Raw genomic sequence first — 24,110 nt, 5'->3', positions numbered from 1 at the left:
AGAAGTTACAAATTCTAACTTCTCAAAAACAACTTCTCAACACACAAAAATAACTTAAATAAGCTAATCCAAACACTATAAAAACAACTTATTAACTTTTATAAGTCAATAAGTTATAAGTTGCTCCAAAATAAGCTTACCCAAACACCCCCTGAGATGAAGAAGATGAAGTTCAGGTGGGATGAAGAAGATGAAGTTTAAGTGAAGATGAAAGTGAAGGAAAGATGGAGGTAAAAGACTTTATTGCCCCCACATGAAATGCACATGACCATATTTAACATTTAAAAAAAACTAGGTTAGTGTTAAAGGATTACAAAAAAAAAATTATGACTGTAATTATTGAAGTTAAAGGATATCCATTGCAATCCGATAAAAAATAAAAAAAATGTAATTTACCTAAAACATATTTCTAGGATGGGTCAACAGACCCGTCAGACACCCGTCAGTCTTTGGTCTGGTTGATCGGACCAAAACGTCACGGTTTGGCCACAGCTCGACACTGCAGGGTATGCATAAGGACAAAAAAGTCCTTTTTGGTGTGGATATAGGCATTTGGGTGTGCCAATAGTACACCGTTCTAGGATAACCCAACGCCCCACCTACCTGCTGCTAATCAAGGTTTCTGAACCCAAAAATGGCGAGAATCATCATCAACAACAAACCCGGATTAAGATTCTATACCCAATTTGTACAGAGATCCATTATATTCCCATTTACATCTACCAGATTGATCGAAACCCTAGCTTTCGAAGAAATTCAATCCCCCTCCCACAAACCCACACCCGATCATTCTACGTTTGTTCTTCATGGATTAATCGGTTCCGCCAGAAACTGGAGATCTTTTTCTCGAAATTTAGCTTCTTCTCTCTCAGGTAATTCAATATAACAACAACAACAGGTGGATATTTCATATTATATTATTAATTGTCAGTTTGGGTAATGTGAAGTTTGGGTAATGTGAACTGTAGATTGGAAGATGGTTCTTGTGGATTTGAGGAATCATGGGCAATCGGCTGGTGTATCGGGTTTACACCCGCCTCATGATATAGTTAATGCTGCTAATGATCTTGCTAGCTTGGTTAAAGTTCATGGTTGGAAGTGGCCTGATGTTGTTTTGGGTCACTCCATGGGTAGTAAAGTGGCTTTACAGTTTGCGTTGAGTTGTGCCCGTGGCGATTATGGTGGTTCGGCTACGTTGCCTAAACAGGTATTTTTGTACAAAAGTTTGTATCGAGTAGCCGACGGATTAGAAACGTTCATTAGGTGTTTGCCAACTGGAATGATATAATTTGATGTGTTTTACTTGTTTACTGATTGTTGGAGTGCTTTGTAGTGTAGACCCTTTTCTAGTACTATGTAGTTAATAGATATATTGGTTATCGGTCCTCTACCGAGATAACGGTGCAAAATATCGGTACCGATATATTATCGGCGATATTGACCGATTTTCCGGATATTAGTACCTTTCTTCTTATTTTTATCGTTCGTGTTTCTATTTATTGCTGCTATTAGTGTTTTAAGTCCACTATGCGACATAAGTACCCCCATCTTTTTTAATAAAATCTCGAGATCGAGATTTCTTTTAAGGGGGGCGAGGATGTAAAACCTCGTAAATTCATGTCGAGTAATATAATGACATGTGTCCATACTCTCAAAAGTGCCTATTGGACAAGAGGGACTAATTTTGACAACTATTGAAAGTACGAATGTGGAGGGACTAAAGGTGTCAACATGCCAAACTTTTGCCTCTGAGTGACCCTTTACGGACTGTAAGCTTTTGTGCTTACGGACCGTAAGTACATTATTTTTTGTGTTGGATGACGGTTACAGACCGCAAAGGCTTATGCCTTACAGTCCGCATGGGAATTCAAATCATTGTGCGCCTTATGGGCTTACGGACCGTAAGCCGGAGGGCCATGCGGTCCGCAAGTGACTGCCAATGGCAGTATTTTGATTGGAGGCCAAGGAACACTGCCACAAGGCCGCCTATTCGAATTACTGAGCTTCCTAGCTGCACTTGACATGTTTATGGACACTTGGGATGATCTTGTAACATCCCTAACACCTATAAAGATCATGTGCAAGCTCCACAAGTATAAATAGGAGCATAGTTGCAACCATTTCACTTGCACCAATTCTTAAAATCTTCTCCTCTTGCTATCTGGAAGTTCCTAGTCCTAAAGGAGCATCCCACTGAGTTCTAATAATTCCTAGGATCACTTGTAAGTGCTCCTTCCAGTTCTTTTTCGTTTTATAGGCTTTTAAAGCCGAAATTCAAGCAAAATTGACTTTTGCTTTCACTTTCGGTTTAGACCATTATGGTCCAGCCATTGTTCGAGTCGAACATGGCTACGTGATCGTAATTAGCTAGGTGTTAATCCCTCAAAAGGGCACTTCCTGGAAATCACGTTAACTTGGTCAAATGACTGGTCAAAATTATGTTAATTAAAAAGTAAAAGGACAGATTTTCGTAAACTTTGTAAAATGAACTTATAAATGTTATAACCCATGTTTTTGTCACTAAATCAGTTGATAAATAATAATAGAACGTGTATGAACTGTTCATCCCGTCATTTCCAGGTTTAGTGTCGGTTCGCAACCGAAAGTCGAGCAGTTTGACTTCTTCTTTGACTTTCGATTCTGACCTGATTTAACAAAGTTAGCTACTGAATTTTAGTTATATTATGATCATAATTTAATGTAGAGTAACCCTCTGTGGTTATGCTACTTGATGATAATCAAATTCTGAGTTTTTACACAAGTTCTTATGATATGCCTAATTATGACCAAAATACCCTTTCATCTAAAACTTGGTTTTAATCAATGAAAAACTTGTAAAACGAATTACTTCCTGATATGTTATTATGATTAACATATTTTGGTATAACAAATCATTTTATAACCTGAATTTATTTACAAGTTCTTAAATTATGTTATAGTATGTCTAAAACGCCCTTTTGGCGCATAGTATGGTTTTAAACCATAATTATCATACCAAATATATTACCTACTAGTATTATAATATAATTAAAGTGTTTTAACAGAATGAACCAGTTCATAACTCAGATTTTATGCAAGTTCTTAAATTATGTCACATTGTGACTAAAATGTTCTTATGGTGCAAATTTTGATTTTAAAACCTTAATGGTCATATAAGTTGATAACCTACTGATGTTACAACTTATTTAAAGCATCTTGGCATATAGAACTTGTTTATGACTCATCCGGTTACCCGGTATCGCTTATACGTGTAAGGTTGAGCTTATGTAACTAGTTTACGTAAGTTTACCGAAACGTGTCAAATCCTTTCAAATTTTTTTTTTCAAATTCCAAAATGTATATTGTTTACCGATATTATACAAGTCTTAGTACTTGTGGGGTTCAAACTACATTCTATTCCGGTCATCGCTTAATCAAGCGTATCGTATCGTTTTCATTAATTTAAGTTAACTGGTCCAAATCTATGACTTGAATAGGACCCGTTAACATTCTAATTGATTATTTATACCATTCATTCTAGACTAAGGCCTTTCAATAGATTGCAACCAACCTTAGTTAATTGATTACGGTTGTGCTTATTATATTTCTTGCATTGAAAGACTTGTTAAAGCTAGGTAAATACCCTTAACCTATTTTCCCTATACGGGCTTGAGATACGGTAAATTATTACCACTTAGTCGGGTATGGGATCGTATGTCGGATTGTGACTACAAAATCTTCATAACCCGATCTGTTTTCTGATAACTTAACATTGGGGGTTAACTCAACCGTGTTCTTGATATTTTCGGCTCATTTAAGTTGCTAATGTTATTATAAAATGTTTTCTTACCCATATTAGGGATACCCCTTTGTGGGTTAAAGTGGCGTGTCGGTTAATCATGTTATTCGGTTTTTGCACCGGACCCCGTATGTATTGACAAACATGTAAAACTGTATACAAGATCATTTTGAATTGTCCAAAGTTATTTACAAAATTGTATGTGCCTTGTGAACTTAAAACAGTTTTTTGAAAATGTTTTCAAAACGAGCCGGTTATTTGTATTTACCAGTGTAAAATGATGTATCTTCAAAAGACTAAGTGACAAGTTGCAAGGTTACGTAATAGGCTGGAAGTTGCCGGATAATGCAAGAAGAGGAATTTGCAACTCCTTTGCAAAGAAGCCTATAGTCTATTATTTCATTTTTATACAATTTCGATCCGTCTGTGGATTTTTTATTACAAGCAGTCTGTATTATTATTTTGAACACTCGGACAATTATGTTTGTAATAATATTTTAAATCCAAGACTTCCACTGTGCTATTTGTGTATTTGATATCAATCTCGTCACAATACTCCCCAATCGGGCCCACCGGGTTGTGGTATTATGGTAAATACCGAAGTGTGACAGGTTGGTATCAGAGCCAACATTTGATAGAATTAAACACTAGTCTTTTGTGTTTAATCTCAAATATCATAGTAGCATATTTCTTACACTTTCTAAATCTAGGCTTTGACCTAGGATTAATTCTTATCTTTATTAAGTTATATATATATATATATATATAGAGAGAGAGTTTTTTTATTTTTGACAGGAATTAATCATGCCACCCAGACTAAGAGGCAAAGGCAAGGGACCCATGCAAGGAGGCCCTTAGGGACACGCACCCTCGCTACAACATAGTTCAGACCATTACAGCTCAGAACACTACGAATATTCGAGCAATTCTTTTTCTTCTTATTCACAACCAGCAAGACATTTTGTCTCACACAACTCAGCACCTACCCATTCACATCATTCACACCATTCTCACCAATCACACCATTCACATTCCTATTCTTTTCATGCGTTATTTTACCAAAACCAGTATATAAACACACCTCCAGCTGCCCAAAATCAGTTGGAACCACAAAATGAGCCGGACAAACACTCGGATATGGAGATGCCGCCATTGGGGTCGCATATGCACCCCATTGAGATTTCTAGTGGTTCTGCTTCTTACGCAGGATCACCTTACTAAAGTCCTAACGAATGGGACCAATATTGGAACCAGTTCACATTCGTGAAAATCCCCTCCCAACCAACAAAATCATATTCCCGCCAAGGATTAACTGTTTATTTGAATAATTTGTACATTTAGATCTCTAATAATTAATTTTTTATTTAATAGTGATATTTGTTTTTTTTTCTTTTGAGCTTTCTGAACACGCTCTCGTCAACCTGACCCAGTTGTTCAGAACGCGTATAAACTTGAACTAGTTTGATTTTTTTTAAATAACCCGTTTTAACGTGAGAGCATTTTACTCATAACGCGTGTTTACTCGAACTTATTTTGATGACAACACTATTAAATTAAAAGAAAAAGTTTAAATTTCATTTATGAATTACAAAATTGACTAAGTTGGGTCAAGATAAAAATTCGATTGTGATATAATAATATTACACGTTCAGTTATTGATTATGCATTTAACCCCCCCCCCCCCACACACAACACACACAAACGGTTACTTCAATTATATATGGCACAAAGTTGTTTCCCGCCTTTTTACAATTGACAAACTCCACTCCATTCGGGTATAAAATTTGTTAAACAAATTTCTTCACTCATATCATCACATTTCAGATTTTGCGATCTTGATTTGTAATCATCATTGTTAGGTAAGCAGCTAATTCTTTGATACAATTACAGTTTATCGTTCAATTATAAACATGTAATAAGTTCAAAATTGTTTGAATTTCACATAAAATGTTCGTTTCCCCAAATTCTCCCCAAATTCTGGTGTTTTTACTCATAATTAACAGACTGTGATTCTGATTTCTGATAGGAATTTCATCATAGGTAATTGAAGTACTGTGATTCTGATTTCCGATAGGAATTTCATCGTAGGTAATTGAAGTACTGTGATTATGATTTCTGTACTTAGTTCTTTTAAGTTTGTTTGTTGTTGAAGTGTGTTTCTGTGTTATTATGTTATGGTTTAAACTAGATAAAAATGGACAAAGGGAAAAACAAGGCAGATACAAGCGAAACCTAAACCAACAAGGGGAAACATACAAAGTCAGCCGTGAAGGCGCTTAAGGTCAAAGGAGAAGCACTATCTGGGGTGGACTCGGGATCATCGGAGGTCCCCGGTGTAGAAGCTAGGGTGGCGGTGGCGACACCACCCCCGAAGAAGAAGAAACGGGGTGCGGCAACGAGATTTCTTATCGATGACGAGGCGTCTAACCCCTCCCCGAAGAAGGGACCCTCCCCGAGAAAGAAAAAAGGGGGCGGGGGCGAAGATCTCGATGGGGGCATAGATGAAGCGGAGGAAACTGATTCTGTATGTTAAAAAATCAAAAGGACAAAAAAAGATGATCATGATGGTGGGAGTTCCAAACAGCTTTCAATCAAGTAGCAGGTTATACACTAGTGATGGAGCTGGTTGAGTGCATCGCCAACTTTGTAAGTACGGTTCTTAGTTTTGTGCAAACCAATCTTGGTGTGAAAGACATTTGAAAGCTGGAATAATAAACTGTGAACAAGAGTTGTTTAGGCATTTAGTTCATTCTGTTATCATATATTTTCTTTGACCGAAATGGTGATTACACCTTTTTATGACCTATGATTCCTACATTTGATTTACCATTTTGGCTCTTAATTATGGGTCTTGGTTTTTGAAATTAAAATTGAGGTTTCGATCCGCTGCGTTCAACACATACTATAGATTTAAATACGCAAATACATACCCATTAGGCTATTGGGTGTGGATGAGGGTAGTCCTTAAAGGATGATCCGCCACGTAGGCGTCCACGTAAGCGGGTGTTGGGATGGACCTATATATATATATATATATATATATATATGACAGAGATCCGTTAGGAACCATCTTTTATTGCGAGAACCGCGAAAACCAGTGTGAGCACATAGCAAACTTGTAATTATGTTATGTTTATTACAAAACACACGCTGTTCACGATATACATTTTATAATTCCGAGGGTTTCTTTCATCGGAGCAGAGTTTGTATACATCGACGGCTGACGTCGTTCACGTAATCACCGGATTTCATGGCGGGCGGCCAACCGGGCATGGTGTTTATGGCGGCATCTTCAACGAACAACCCACCATTTACACCGAACATACGCTTAACGATAACTCTACATCACTATATGGCATCCCCTGATTCATCACGTGTCGATCCTCACACATCAGATGTTCCTCCTCATACATTCTCTGATAATCATCCTCATACATCTGATGTTGACATTGTTGGTGGCATTGTTGGTCCATCTGCTGATAATAGTGTTGACAGTCACAAGATTATGTCTAAAACATTGAAAGTCGGCATGTTCCTCAACAAATAAAGATAATGTCAAAAAATCAATATAATCTCAACAAATCAATATATTGAGTAACTTAACATAAAGCATTAGTTATTATGTCATAATAGTAAACTCAAAACCGTACTCATATCAATTTTTACCATCAGACAGGACTTCCGGATGTAAATAAAGTTATTCGGCTTTACATAGAGCAATGCTTTATGAGGACAGTGGCCTTCATCTACTGATATTTATTTACATAACTTCCAATACAACTATTTAAATGAAGCAATGAGTTGATTTAGGCCTTTTTGTCTCTCAAAATGAATTATCCATGAGCACAAATGAAAATACATCAAGTATTTAAATTTTAGATCATTTTGTCCAGCTAGCTAGAGTTTGATAGAATCATACTCAATGACAAACAAACAACAAATTCAGCTATATAATAACTTTTTCACATGCAAACTTCCATTTCAAATAGTAGGATTAAAAACACAAATTACCTGCTGCAGTTGATAGGGCAAAATCATTCAGCAAAGAAGGAGAATGAAGCTATTTGAAGAACTTTGACTTGCTATATGTACTTCTTCAAATCAGTAAAAATAATTGATTAGAATCGACAAATACCAAGCAAAAATTGCAAATCAAAGCACAAGACTCCCTACCTTTAGAAATAATCAAGCTTAGGTTTCAAATCAACACCAACCCACGCTACTGAAAAATTATTAACAACAAACAAAAATTGTAACACATCTTTTAGTAATCTAGCTAATAAACTTACTCGAACATAATTTTACTTCAAAATTACACCACAAAAACTCGTCGTCGCTTCTCGTGCCACAAGATCCACTCCAAATCACTGTCGATTCCACCATCTTCGCCGACACATGTGGCGAAACACCGAACACTCACCATCAACCACCATTGCTGATACAATCAGAAATGGTAATCAGGATAGATCGATAAAAGAAAGGAAGAAACACAGAAAAAGAGGAAAACCCTTATCAATTCATTGATACCACAATCTGTTACAACACACACACTATATAGCTACTAACTAACCACTAACCCCCTACACTATAGAACACTTACATCTAGCCCCCTTTACTTATTTTGACCCGTAATAATACTCTCCCCTTATAAGACGTTTGACCTCAAAAGTCAAAATAATAATAAGAGACCCACTAATCACAAGTATCAAAAACAAAAGCATGTGCTTTATTCCAACAGTGAAGACAACAACAGTATCCGCCGAAGGTAATGCAATATGGAGTGCAGAAAGGATTGTGTAGGCTATGCATCCGATCAAAATGAGTATCCCACATCAATAAAGTGAGCTGATGTGTCAAAAGTTGATTACCCCACTCAAGCCTAGTGTACCAAATATACAACCAAACTTTACCACCACCTCCTGTACATAGACTTTCCCCTTCCAAGACTTTTGCCCTCAAAAGTCCACATATGAAAGAAGTCCCCATAGTTCGGATTATCTAACCCGGATCCCAAACCCATACAATCATTCTGTTCTGAATTGACCTTGTAATGAAGATATATGTATTTTGTTCCTTCAGTTCAATTATGAAATTAAGTTTTCGTAGCTGAACCTCTAAAAATTTCAATTTCATCTTCGTCCGGTCTCGATCTCATAGGCTTGCTCGAGTCTTTTTGTCCCACTTTTTCTTTATTTTTTTCCAGTGAGTTACTAATGTGTGTGTAAGAAACTTATATACCCATTTGTATTGTACATAGCATTCCTCGAAAGAATTCTTCCATGAAGTACTTACAAAGCAATATATGACATGATCCTTTTGTATCAACATTTGACTGTTTAAAGAATAAAAAGAATCACCATTTCCATGTATTACCATTATTACATTAAAAGAATCAATAGGCACATAATCATCTCTTATATTTCCATGATTTATCTTATAGAATTCCTTGTTCAATTTACCCTCCAACCAATTCACTTTATCTTCTAACCTGGTTAAATTCATCTCATCAACCTCTTCCAGCATCAGTTCTGTATGTCGTACAAACAACGGTGCATTAAAATAATTTGTAGCGTCAACAATACCACAAATTTGAACCTACTTCTGCATCCAACTGGTATCTAACCACATTAATAGTTTCTTCTTCCATGAAGCTAATACTTTTGCTAAATCCAAGACTCGAACATGCTCACCCACTTTCACTTGATGGTCCGACCCAAGGCTGTTAACAAGAAGTGGCGATTTTGCTATCATCTCTTGGTAACACACTCTTAACTTGACAATCATATTAACATCAAGAAAAATGGTCATAGGAACAGAGTTTTCTGGTTTCTTACCATTCCTTCCGGTATCATTGAGTTTAGAATAACATTTATAACATTCATTGCCTCCCCTATTCATTCCATGAGTTTCAGGCCAGTTTGGTGTAAACTTTTTTTCTTGTACATCACTACAAATTTCAGTATAAACCTGATTAGTTTTCTTATCTTTTCCATCTTTTTTGAAACCCTTAGCATCAAATGATTCATGATCAATAAATTCTTGAATCTCATCACAAAATAGATGCACCTTTTCACCATCAAAAACACCCACAAGAATTGAACCTTTGCCGATAATATGTTGATTTTCTGGTTCATTTATGTTGTCAATAGTAGTATCAATACTTCTTGCTATGCCTTCATTTAAACCATCATGTTCATGTCCATTTTAGAATAACCAAACAATTCCTTTTCAAGTTTTTTTGAATGTCCATGGTTTGATCCACAAATAACATCATTCTTTGCATCTAGTGAATCTTTAACATCCTTTACACATGCTGAATCTCTAACATCAACCACATGTTCAATTTTTATTTCTAATTTTTTATCATCAGTTACTTCATTTACCATCGTTTCTTGAATCTTTCCATTCCTAAAAAACTCATTATCCTTCATCAACTCATCAAGAGTAATTTTAATATCAAACTCCAAATCTTTTTTATAAAAAGAAGAAATAGGATCATATGGAGAGAAAGAATTTTGCAAGCCATTAGAATCAATTATCAAAGCCCACGAAATCACATCTTTCACCTTAATGCAACTATATTGATGCCATTTAACAAATATTTTCCTAATTTCAGGTTCTAAACCACAAATGAATAGGTATATAGCGTAGAATTCAGAAATTTCTTCCAGATTTTTGACCTGATCGAATAAGAATTGAAACGAATTGCAATATTCTTTAACAGTACCTTCTTGGCTAATTGCCATAATCTTCTCCGATGCGAATTCCATGTTGATTTGCTACTGAACTTGAAACTAGAAATGATTTATACTTCAAATGTTGTTCTTGTTGAAAGTTGATTTGGAATTGGAATTGTTGTTGCCGAATTGAATCGAACCCTTGATTCCACTGAATCTCTTCTGCAAAGAAATCACAAGCTTCCAAAGACTCAAGCCGCCTGTGCCAGTTCGAATTTAAAGCAATTTTCTAAATGTTGAAATCGTTGCCTTCCGATTGTTGATGTCTCTGACCCCCAATTCCTCTAAAGAATGAATCGTCTCCGTTCAGAGAAGGAATCGCCTATTGTTGGATCTTGATTTTTGATCTTGGCTATGAAACAAGATCACTGATTCTTCTAGGCAGAACCCCAACCGAAATTTGATGTTGTTGCCCAATTATAGAAACCAAAATCGCTACTGCTGATGTAGCCCTAATTCCAAGGACTAATCACGATTGTAATGATATTATTGCTGCATAACCCACCCACAGGTCAAGAGGATGATTGCTCTGATACCATTGATACGATCAGAAATGGTAATCAGGATAGATCGAGAAAAGAAAGGAAGAAACACAAAAGAAGAGGAAAACCCTATCAATTCATCGATACCACAATCTGTTACAACACACACACTCTACTAACTAACCACTACCCCCTACACTATAGAACAATTACATCTAGCCCCCCTTTACTTATTTTGACCCGTAACATTTGCTACCGCTAGCCTTAGTCTTTCTATTCCTTAGACATGGCACTGGTGAAAAAAATGTGGTGGTGTTGGCGAAAATAGAGAAAAGAAAGGGGTTGTGGTGGTGCACAATAAAACACTAATGCAGGATGTACAAACACAAACATAACCAGGTTGCTATATATATAAATTTATATAAACAAGTTATCTTTAAAATTATATTATATTATACTGTGTTAATGTACAAACTTTAATTTACAGATATCAGTATTTTAAATATTTGAATTCAGTTAATTTCATAATGAATTAAAGTTTATTATAGTTATAAATTAGAAAAAGACGACAAAATATAAAGAAACAAAATAAGCACTATTTATTCAAATGTCAGAAATTAATACATATATACAGACAATTAGTAAACACTAATAAATATATAAACCATTGTAATTTTCATTAAAACCTATTAGACTAAAACTCATATTTTACTTGGGGGTTCTCTCTTTTAGTTCTTAACAAGCTCTTAATTATTCTGACTTCTTACTGGTTTAACAGTTAATGGTTTATATTTTTTGTTTCGCGAGCAAATGTTTGAATGGTCCAGACATTTGCATCTGAATTGTTAAGCAGATACTACTGCTCAGTCTGAATGGTTCAGATCTCTTCTTGCTCGTTAAGTATTTACCCTTTTAAAAAGTTGCCAAACAACCGTTTAGTCACGTGCTCAATTTTGGGATGACCCACTTACTTAGATATTAGGTAGATATAGAATTGTAACATAGGCAAATACTACGAATGTATTTTCATTTTTTTCATTCGCAAAAAGTCTTTTAACCCAAGTCACTCTACTTGTTAAACTGAATAAGTGTGAACCTTTTAAGAATATGGATTGTAACATATGTATAGCCGGTTTCTTTTAGTGATCTGATGTTTTTTTAATGTTGAGTTGGAAACCGTATCTTATTATATCTATATACTATAATTACTAGTCCAAAGGAACTGATATTAGAGTGTAGTGAGTGGTTAGACATTTGAAAGTGGTAAACTTTAAAATCAACCAATGAGAGTGTGCCATGTCAAAGTGGTAAACTATGCTCAAAAGTGTTGGCAATGGTTAGAAACTTCATGAATTGGTAAACTATTTAAAAAAAATAAAAAAAAGGAAAAAGGTGTGATTGGTTGAGATGACATGGACCCCACCTCACACACACCCTCTCTCTCCTACCCTCCCTCCCCGCATTGGCATGCCATCACCGAACAAACAAGGCAAAATCGGTAAACTTCTTGCTGGCGGTGGTTTACCGCATCGGTAAACTGGTATACCGAGGTTTGCCGAGCACCACTCCGTATCCCCTTATGTGTTAGTCAGTAACCACCTATGGATGATAAAATCATGTGTTAGTGTAACACCCCGTGTTTTTCCGAAAGTCAAAGTCAAAGTCAAGTGTTGACTGTGAGTGGAATTAAAGATAAATAAAGATTATTTTATTTTAGTTTCATTTTGATTTTCCTATTATGTGGAGTAAGTGTTGTATAATCAAACTAATCGATCGATCATTGAACCGCGAATCGATGACCGACTGTGAATAATAGGAAGTAACAATGCAATAAAGTTAATCAATCAATAATCAAGCTAATCAAATCAATCATCAAACTCAGGTGTGGAAGTTTTGATACTTTATACGTGTGTGTGTGCCTTACGTGTTAATTGTGCATGTTTACTTTTACGTTAAAGTGTGTGGTGAATCAATCAAATCAATCAAGACTCAAAGGATGATCAAATCAATCGAAACCGAATGTGAAAACTAGGTTGTAAGGATGCTTGTATGTTGGATATAGTAGTTGGGACTAAAAGTAATTTGAATAGAAACTCTATCCTACTCTGTTCCTCATTCATCGAAATCGAAATATCAAAAATCGTCGCGAAACGCACAAAACATAACATTCCGATCGAACAGGGAAACCCGATCGAGCAGGCTAGCCGATCGAACAGGCTGTTCGATCGAGCAGCCCACTCGATCAGGAATGCTGCTCGATCAGGAGAACCTTTCCCCTTTTGGAAGCCTATAAATAGGGCTGTCTTTGTCAAACTTTCCACTTTTGGAAAAGCTCTGACCGACCAGCCTCTTCTTCTCACTAAATCTCATATTTCTCTCAATCCGGTAAGTGTTTTGCTCAAATCCTTGTACGTTTTTGTTCATTAATCGATCCTACATCTTTCTATCTTTTAAAATTGGGATTTCAACCGTGAAATCACCAAGATCTAGGTGTTCTTGGATGATGTCATCATGGTGTTCTTCAAGAACACTAAGTTTTGGCATCATTCCACCATGAATAACTTAGATCTAACCGATTTCCACATAAATAACCTAAAATCTACCAAAGATCTTAACATTTCACGGTGGAAAAGGATTGAAAGATGGGTTTCCATCTATCTTTCAACTCTTTTACACTCAAACCGGTGAAAACGGGACTTGAACCAACTTACAAATCAAGCTAAACAAACACACGGTTCAAGATCCGGGTCCTACCGAGGAATTTACCGATTTCGGGTTAACGTTAAAACTTAAGTCCTAAACCGTCTCTGGCCGAGCTTGGGTGATTCCTGCTCGAGTAAGTGGACTAAGTAAGGACTTCAGTTTTGTGGTTCAACTCGTAGTCAAGCTATCTCCAAATCACACCAAGTAACGGGAATAACCAAGTGTTAAGAGATAGGCTAACCAGATCAGGATACTGGCCGAACGGTTAGGCTGTCCGATCGGACAGCCCAACCGAACGGACTACACCAGCCGATCGACCGGGCTAACCGATCGACTAGCACCTGGGCCCACCAACTCACCAAGCGTAGTATTGACAAGGTATTGGTGTTCGATCGACTACGCCACTCGATTGAACATTACTGCTCGAATCATGAGATATTATACTTCAACACTTAACCTTTTCGAAACATTGGAATGTCACCCGATCGAGCATGCCACCTGATCGAGTGACATGTTACATTTAATTACACCAAGGTGTCTAACCGATCGGTTGGACTAACCGATCGAACGACCCGTTCGATCGACCGACTTGAAAGGTAAGAACACTTTGATGTTCTCAAATACTGAAACTAAAACTTCAAAAGTTCAAACCATCATACACAAACACATCCTTCCCATTAAAGGAAGAAACAATCCACTTGAAAGGACCAGCCGATCGAGCCAGCCGGCCGATCGAATGGGAATGTTCAAACGGACTTTCAAACCAGTCGAACAGCCCATCCGATCGAACCAGCCGTCCGATCGAATGGCCTACTCGATCCAATACCTATTTATTACTTTCTCGCGTTAACTCATCGTTGTCGTACTATCGAACTATTCAGGCTAAACTATTCCCAGTGCTCCCTTCAATCCACATCAAACCACTGTGAGTATACTCGATCCCTTTTTGCTTTCAGCACTTTTGGGTGTTACATACGTAAACTATCAAAATCACAACTCGACACAAACTATTTGAACGCTAACCTAATTGCATGTGCTACTTGACTAAATGATTGCTGTTTATTATGTTTACACGTGGAGTGCTATCTACCTGCTTTAGCAACATAGTACTATAGTTTGGACTCAGCACCCGTTCACACGGGGGTTGCTAAGGACAATTACTTGCATGGGTTACGGTGGTAATCATGTATTGCGAACTGTCTCGGACAGTCAACCCGCAGTCGTTGGTATCGATGGTCCCTTGTTGGTAATTTACATGCATCGTTTTCCCTTGTGTACGTGCCTGGTTATGCGTAAACTATTCGAACTCTATATGCTATATCAAACTTGTGTACTCACCTTTACATAATATGTATTGACTTTTATTTTAATGTATGTGACAGGTGTTTAATGTGTTAGCTTGCTAGGGAAGCGAGGCAATAATAAGCTTCTAGGAACCCGGAACTTATGGTTTCTGTCCACGTACCTGCTCCAGGGCCATAGTTCTCAGTAGATCTTGCCACTGGCACCTGTAGCCAGAGGGGTCCACAAATAGGGGTCTTAGAAACATCAAACAATATTTAATTTGGTTTGTAATAATTAGAATCTGAGTTGTCGGAACAGCTTTAATTTGTTTAGTTGCTTTCTACGATAACTTGTTATTTATTTGGGACACGGTATGGGACGTGTCATTTAACTGAATTTGTATGATAGTTGTTGTGGAAACTTCTGAACAATCTGTTTCGCTCAGTGCCGCGCCCCGATGATTCCGCCATCGGTTGGGGTGTGACAGATTGGTATCAGAGCCATAACTATATGGAATTAGGTTAGACACGACCTAGTCCGGGTCGCTGTCTTAGAGACCTAGACTATAGCTAGGAACCAAGAGACCAAGTTTATGTGTTTATTCCTGTTATTCATTCGATTCTATCACTGTACTCGAACTCCAAGCCAAAATCTGCAGTTTGGACAGGATTAGGTGTGAAAGCCGTAAATTCCTGCCTAAATTGTTGGACTTTGACGATTATTTATGTGTGATTTTCTATCAATAAACGGGGAGAATTATACCAAATCAGGGCTGAAACCCGCAATTTGATGCAAATCTTCCTCTAGATTTTCGTAAAACAAGGAAGAAATTGCTAAGCTAGGGGTGAAACCCTAACCTTGGCAGTTATTCCGACCTTATTTCATCTCGCCAAGGCAATTGACGGACTCCAATGACCTGAACTCACGAGTATGACCAAGAGAACGTGTGCATAATGCCCGAGGACTGAGGCAGGAACACGACCTCTAGAGTCGAAAGTGACGACAAGTCCATTGTGAATAGTTAAAATTGCTTTGGGTTAGTCGATGTCTAGTAGCCGCAGACAATCCATCCCTCGAATTTAAGTGATGTTTTGCTGATTTTATATGTCTACCTGTTTACGTGTTTAAATTTTCGCTGATTATCCAAGTTTTGTTGTCCATCCGAACGATTTGTATTGCTACCCTATCTCGATTCGATTTCCTGTTGACGCAGACTAAGCGATATTAATATGCTATACTGCACTAAACGACTAGGTTAGACGATACAATGTGATGCTGCTCGATATACTATACAAACGGCAATCGACTTGTGATTATAGGTTTCTGTTTTCTGACTACCTCTGTGCTAAAATATGTGCGTGCTTAGGAAATTACGTGGTCTACTTGCTTATTTACGTACGCGTTATGTGCCCTATCTGTTTATGTGCTTATATGTTTCTGTGACTACGTGAACTTGTGCATTCTGTGCGTTGCGATTATACGTGCTACGTAAGGTAAAATACGGCGTGATTCTAGGATTTAGTAATATAAGACGTGTGGGATAAGAATCGAATACGTTGTGTTGAGCCCCGTGGCGATGTCTATTGCAGACCATGTCGTCATCATCAAGGCCTCGCCAACCTCTTACCCGTCAGGAAAAGAGAGATCGACGCCTCGCCGCGATCATCTCAAGGTCTGTAGCAAAAGCTGTCAGTGATGTGTTCGAAAACGCAAGCAAGTCATCTGAGGAATCTCGAACCCTCACGCCCAAAGACTCCAACAAAGCTACTTTTAGCTTCAAACAATTCAAGGCATGTGGGCCAAAAGAGTTTACCGGTGAAGACGGTCCTACGGCTCTGTTTCATTGATTTGACTCGGTGGAAGTCACCCTTCGTCAAAGCGGATGCCCAGATCACCTCCGTACTCTCAATGCTACCGGTGTCTTCCAGTCACGAGCCTTGGACTGGTGGACCGCCGAAAGGAACAAGCGCGGGAACGACGCTGCATATGAGCTGACGTGGAAGGAGTTGAAGGAGATCATGATGGACGAGTTCTGTCCTCCCCACGAACGCCAAAAGTTGGAGGATGAATTCTGGAGCATCAAGCAAAAGGAGGGAGACAATGCTGGTCTCACCGCCCGTTTTAAGCAATTGAGCATCATATGTCCCGATCAGGTCAAGACTTCTGACATGACCATCAAGAAATACATCCGTGCTCTTCCGGATTGTGTCGCAGATTTCGTTCACGCCTCAAAGCCCGCAACGATCGAGGAAACCTACCTGCTCGCCGCTGAAATTAACGACAAGCGGGTGAAGGCTGGTTTCTGGGATAAGCAAGCCAAGTCACTGCATCAAGTCACCACAGCATCAACCGACAGCACCACTGCTCAAGCCTCCAAGTCTTCAAGAAGAAGAAAGAAGAACAAGAGTTGCGCTGCCGCAACCACTGCTGCTCCCATTCAGTCTGTACCAGCACAGCAGCAGCAACCACAGCGCACCGCTCCAGTGATCAATGCGCCGCCAGCAAAGCGTGCGTACACCGGCCCCCCACCCACTCTGCCCAACGTGTTCTTATCATCACCCAGCAGGTGTGGCTTGCCGATTCTGCGCCCACTGCAACGTCTACGGGCATTTCACTGCGAGTTGTCGCTATGGTCCCCGTCAAGCTCAAGCTCAAGCCGCTGTCAACCAGGCTCTACTCCCTGCCCCTCAAGCTCAACAAGCCGCTCAGGCCCCAACAGCAAATGTTCGGACCTGCTTTGCATGTGGTGACCCTAACCACTTTGCAAACTGGTGCCCGAACAGAGTGGTAAAACAAGAAGCCCAACAACCCCAGCAACAACAACAGCAGCCTCAACAGCAAGCAGCTCACGCCAGAACCTTCAACATCAATGCACGTCAGGCTCAAGCTGACAACAACGTGGTCAATGGTACGTTCCTTGTGAATGGTATATATGCATCATGTTTGTTTGATACTGGAGCGGATAACTGCTTTGTGTCATTTGAATTCGAGAAGCTTCTTAGACGTAAGCGCTCTTATCTTTCGTCGTCATTCGAAGTTGAAGTCGCTACCGGAAGAACCATCGCTGTCAATTCCGTAATCCGTGATTGTACTCTTAAGCTCAACGATCATATCTTCCCTATCAACCTTATTCCAATGCAGCTCGGAAGTTTCGATGTCATAGTAGGCATGGACTTTCTCCGTGAAAACCATGCTGAAGTTGTGTGCTTCGATAAAATGATTCGATTTGTGTTAGCTAGTGGTGATATTCTACGTGTGTATGGTGAAACTACTGCAAAGGGTCTCAAGCTCATGTCATGTCTACAAGCTAGCAAATATCTCCGCAAGGAATATCGAGCTTTCTTGGCCAACATTGTTGTAGCAGAGGTGGACAAGAAAGAGAAAGTTGAAGTCAAAGATGTCCCAGTTGTCCGAGAATTTCCTCAGGTATTCCCTGATGATCTTCCTAGATTACCTCCAAGTCGTGATATCGACTTTCGAATCGACCTTATTCCTGGAGCCAATCCTGTTGCCAAAGCCCCTTACTGACTCGCTCCCTCTGAAATGCGAGAACTATCAAACCAACTCCAAGAACTACTCGAAAAAGGCTTTATTCGCCCGAGCACTTCCCCTTGGGGCGCGCCAGTCCTTTTCGTCAAAAAGAAGGATGGGTCGTTCCGGATGTGCATCGACTATCGGGAATTGAACAAGCTAACCATCAAAAACCGATACCCCTTACCCAGAATCGACGACTTGTTTGACCAGTTGCAAGGTGCTCAGTGCTTCTCCAAGATCGATCTACGCTCAGGCTATCATCAGTTGCGGATTCAAGAGGAAGACATACCCAAAACCGCTTTTCGAACCCGTTATGGCCACTACGAATTCGTTGTTATGCCTTTTGGTTTGACAAACGCACCCGCGGTCTTCATGGATCTAATGAATCACGTGTGTAAGCCATTCCTAGACCGTTTCGTCATCGTGTTTATCGACGATGTCTTGATCTATTCCAGGTCGAGGGCCGAGCATGCGCAGCATTTGCGTTTGGTTCTCGAGTTACTTCAGGGGAATCAACTCTATGCCAAGTTCTCCAAGTGTGAATTCTGGCTGGAGGAGGTTCAATTTCTGGGTCACATTGTGAATAGTCAGGGTATACACGTGGATCCCGCGAAGATCGAGGCAGTTAAAGGTTGGATTACGCCTAAGAATCCATCAGAAGTCCGTTCTTTTCTCGGATTAGCAGGTTACTACCGACGATTCATCGAAGGATTCTCGAAGATTGTTGTGCCGCTTACCTCTCTTACTCATAAGGACAAGCCCTTCATGTGGGGAAACGCACAAGAGACTGCCTTTCAAACCCTTAAACATATGCTGTGCCATGCACCGATTCTTACGCTGCCCGACGGAAGCGACGATTTCGTTGTCTACTGTGATGCTTCAAACCTTGGTCTTGGCTGTGTCCTCATGCAACGAGACAAGGTTATAGCTTACGCTTCTCGACAGCTCAAAATCTACGAGAAGAACTATACAACCCATGACCTCGAGCTAGGCGCAGTTGTCTTTGCGTTAAAGATTTGGCGACACTACCTTTACGGTACAAGGTGTACGATCTTCACCGATCACAAGAGCCTACAGCACATCTTTAATCAGAGAGAACTCAATATGCGTCAACGCCGATGGGTAGAACTCCTCAACGATTACGACTGCGAGATCCGTTATCACCCAGGGAAGGCGAATGTAGTTGCTGACGCACTTAGCAGGAAGAATAACGTGATAGGTGTTCGAAACATCCAGGCGCAGTATAACCTCGAAGCTCTCATTCGTGAAGCACAACATGCCTGCTTCAACGAGCACACGTTGAAGAGAGAAAGAATCTATCACGATGGAGCTCACCTCATCAGTAAAGCCAATGGAATATTCTATTATCTGGACCGAATCTGGGTTCCGAGGAGAACAGATTTGCGAAAGATCATCATGAACGAAGCCCACAAATCCCGATACTCCATTCATCCCGGTGCAGACAAGATGTACCAGGACCTACGCTAAAAGTACTGGTGGCCTGGGATGAAACGGGATATTGCTCTATATGTTGGTAGCTGCCTAACTTGTGCAAGAGTAAAGGCTGAACACCAAAGACCTTCCGGCTTACTCGAACAGCCGCCGATACCCGTATGGGCCGATACCCGTATGGAAGTGGGAAAGCATAGCTATGGATTTCATAACTAAGCTTCCAACCACGCCATCAGGTCACGACAACATTTGGGTTATAGTCGACCGTCTAACCAAGTCAGCCCACTTTCTGCCAATACGAGAAGACTATAAGGTGGCCAAGCTAGCCCAAATCTACACCGACGAGATCATTAAGAATCATGGTACGCCTCGAGACATCATCTCTGATCGTGACGCTCGGTTTACTTCGAGATTGTGGGAAACATTTCAAGCAGCTCTTGGTACGACGCTGAATTTGAGTACCGCATTCCACCCGCAAACCGATGGACAGACTGAAAGGACGATCCGTACTATTGAAGACATGCTCCGTGCGTGTGTTATCGATTTCGGTGGTAGCTGGGGCAAACACCTGCCATTGGTCGAATTCTCATACAATAATAACTACCATTCCAGCATCGAGATGGCACCTTTCGAAGCCTTGTATGGGAGGAGATGTCGTTCGCCTATTGTATGGCACGAGGTCGGTCATTCCCAATTAACCGGTCCTGAGATCTTGCAAGAAACGACCGACAAAATCCACCAGATCAGGGAAAACTTGGTAAAGGCCCGGGATAGACAAAAGATGTACGCCGATAAACGACGCAAGCCCCGCGAATTTGCAGTTGGGGACTATGTGCTTTTAAAGGTATCCCCTTGGAAGGGTGTAGTCCAATTCGGCAAAAGAGGGAAACTTGCGCCTCGATTTGTTGGACCTTTTAAGATTCTGGAAAGAATCGGAAAAGTTGCCTACAGACTCGAATTACCGGAGGAACTCAGCAACGTCCACCCGACCTTCCATGTGTCAAACCTTCGAAAGTGTGTAGCCGATCCCGATACGGTCGTACCACTTGACGATCTTCAGGTCAACGACACGCTACACTTCGTGGAAGAGCCTGTCGAAATCATGGACCGACAGACCAAGCAACTCAGGCGCTCTCGCATCCCGATTGTGAAGGTCCGATGGGAAGGCAAACGAGGCGCGGAGTTCACTTGGGAACTCGAAAGTGACATGAAGGCCAAGTACCCGCAGTTGTTCAGTTAGATCTGAAGCATCAAATTGGTAAAATCACAGGCGATGTACGGCTCTCAGCCTAATTTCGGGACGAAATTCCCTAAAGGAGGGGAGGCTGTAACACCCCGTGTTTTTCCGAAAGTCAAAGTCAAAGTCAAGTGTTGACTGTGAGTGGAATTAAAGATAAATAAAGATTATTTTATTTTAGTTTCATTTTGATTTTCCTATTATGTGGAGTAAGTGTTGTATAATCAAACTAATCGATCGATCATTGAACCGCGAATCGATGACCGACTGTGAATAATAGGAAGTAACAATGCAATAAAGTTAATCAATCAATAATCAAGCTAATCAAATCAATCATCAAACTCAGGTGTGGAAGTTTTGATACTTTATACGTGTGTGTGTGCCTTACGTGTTAATTGTGCATGTTTACTTTTACGTTAAAGTGTGTGGTGAATCAATCAAATCAATCAAGACTCGAAGGATGATCAAATCAATCGAAACCGAATGTGAAAACTAGGTTGTAAGGATGCTTGTATGTTGGATATAGTAGTTGGGACTAAAAGTAATTTGAATAGAAACTCTATCCTACTCTGTTCCTCATTCATCGAAATCGAAATATCAAAAATCGTCGTGAAACGCACAAAACAGAACATTCCGATCGAACAGGGCAACCCGATCGAGCAGGCTAGCCGATCGAACAGGCTGTTCGATCGAGCAGCCCACTCGATCAGGAATGCTGCTCGATCAGGAGAACCTTTCCCCTTTTGGAAGCCTATAAATAGGGATGTCTTTGTCAAACTTTCCACTTTTGGAAAAGCTCTGACCGACCAGCCTCTTCTTCTCACTAAATCTCAGATTTCTCTCAATCCGGTAAGTGTTTTGCTCAAATCCTTGTACGTTTTTGTTCATTAATCGATCCTACATCTTTCTATCTTTCAAAATTGGGATTTCAACCGTGAAATCACCAAGATCTAGGTGTTCTTGGATGATGTCATCATGGTGTTCTTCAAGAACATTAAGTTTTGGCATCATTCCACCACGAATAACTTAGATCTAACCGATTTCCACATAAATAACCTAAAATCTACCAAAGATCTTAACATTTCACGGTGGAAAAGGATTGAAAGATGGGTTTCCATCTATCTTTCAACTCTTTTACACTCAAACCGGTGAAAACGGGACTTGAACCAACTTACAAATCAAGCTAAACAAACACACGGTTCAAGATCCGGGTCCTACCGAGGAATTTACCGATTTCGGGTTAACGTTAAAACTTAAGTCCTAAACCGTCTCTGGCCGAGCTTGGGTGATTCCTGCTCGAGTCAGTGGACTAAGTAAGGACTTCAGTTTTGTGGTTCAACTCGTAGTCAAGCTATCTCCAAATCACACCAAGTAACGGGAATAACCAAGTGTTAAGAGATAGGCTAACCAGATCAGGATACTGGCCGAACGGTTAGGCTGTCCGATCGGACAGCCCAACCGAACGGACTACACCAGCCGATCGACCGGGCTAACCGATCGACTAGCACCTGGGCCCACCAACTCACCAAGCGTAGTATTGACAAGGTATTGGTGTTCGATCGACTACGCCACTCGATTGAACATTACTGCTCGAATCATGAGATATTATACTTCAACACTTAACCTTTTCGAAACATTGGAATGTCACCCGATCGAGCATGCCACCCGATCGAGTGACATGTTACATTTAATTACACCAAGGTGTCTAACCGATCGGTTGGACTAACCGATCGAACGACCCGTTCGATCGACCGACTTGAAAGGTAAGAACACTTTGATGTTCTCAAATACTGAAACTAAAACTTCAAAAGTTCAAACCATCATACACAAACACATCCTTCCATTAAAGGAAGAAACAATCCACTTGAAAGGACCAGCCGATCGAGCCAACCGGCCGATCGAATGGGAATGTTCAAACGGACTTTCAAACCAGTCGAACAGCCCATCCGATCGAACCAGCCGTCCGATCGAATGGCCTACTCGATCCAATACCTATTTCTTACTTTCTCGCGTTAACTCATCGTTGTCGTACTATCGAACTATTCAGGCTAAACTATTCCCAGTGCTCCCTTCAATCCACATCAAACCACTGTGAGTATACTCGATCCCTTTTTGCTTTCAGCACTTTTGGGTGTTACATACGTAAACTATCAAAATCACAACTCGACACAAACTATTTGAACGCTAACCTAATTGCATGTGCTACTTGACTAAATGATTGCTGTTTATTATGTTTACACGTGGAGTGCTATCTACCTGCTTTAGCAACATAGTACTATAGTTTGGACTCAGCACCCGTTCACACGGGGGTTGCTAAGGACAATTGCTTGCATGGGTTACGGTGGTAATCATGTATTGCGAACTGTCTCGGACAGTCAACCCGCAGTCGTTGGTATCGATGGTCCCTTGTTGGTAATTTACATGCATCGTTTTCCCTTGTGTACGTGCCTGGTTATGCGTAAACTATTCGAACTCTATATGCTATATCAAACTTGTGTACTCACCTTTACATAATATGTATTGACTTTTATTTTAACGTATGTGACAGGTGTTTAATGTGTTAGCTTGCTAGGGAAGCGAGGCAATAATAAGCTTCTAGGAACCCGGAACTTATGGTTTCTGTCCACGTACCTGCTCCAGGGCCATAGTTCTCAGTAGATCTTGCCACTGGCACCTGTAGCCAGAGGGGTCCACAAATAGGGGTCTTAGAAACATCAAACAATATTTAATTTGGTTTGTAATAATTAGAATCTGAGTTGTCGGAACAGCTTTAATTTGTTTAGTTGCTTTCTACGATAACTTGTTATTTATTTGGGACACGGTATGGGACGTGTCATTTAACTGAATTTGTATGATAGTTGTTGTGGAAACTTCTGAACAATCTGTTTCGCTCAGTGCCGCGC

At 40.0% G+C, this 24,110-nt stretch overlaps 1 protein-coding gene and 1 long non-coding RNA gene across 2 annotated transcripts; both read left to right on the top strand.

The window, feature by feature from the left end:
• Nucleotides 1-634: 634 nt before the first annotated feature.
• LOC110938525 (abhydrolase domain-containing protein C22H12.03) lies at nt 635-1,308 on the top strand. Its single transcript, XM_022180803.2, has 2 exons — nt 635-872; nt 969-1,308. The coding sequence occupies exons 1-2, from the start codon at nt 635-637 to the stop codon at nt 1,286-1,288; spliced, it is 558 nt and encodes a 185-aa protein (XP_022036495.1). The 3' UTR covers nt 1,289-1,308.
• A 3,586-nt stretch (nt 1,309-4,894) lies between these two features.
• Nucleotides 4,895-6,595, top strand: LOC110938524. Its single transcript, XR_002591456.2, has 3 exons — nt 4,895-5,637; nt 5,805-5,866; nt 5,967-6,595. It is a non-coding gene; the product is annotated as an uncharacterized LOC110938524 (long non-coding RNA).
• Nucleotides 6,596-24,110: the final 17,515 nt, after the last annotated feature.

The sequence above is a fragment of the Helianthus annuus genome, chromosome 5, assembly GCF_002127325.2.
Source record: "Helianthus annuus cultivar XRQ/B chromosome 5, HanXRQr2.0-SUNRISE, whole genome shotgun sequence".
NCBI classification, from domain to species: Eukaryota; Viridiplantae; Streptophyta; class Magnoliopsida; order Asterales; family Asteraceae; genus Helianthus; species Helianthus annuus.
This window is presented reverse-complemented; position numbering and strand designations above follow the sequence as displayed.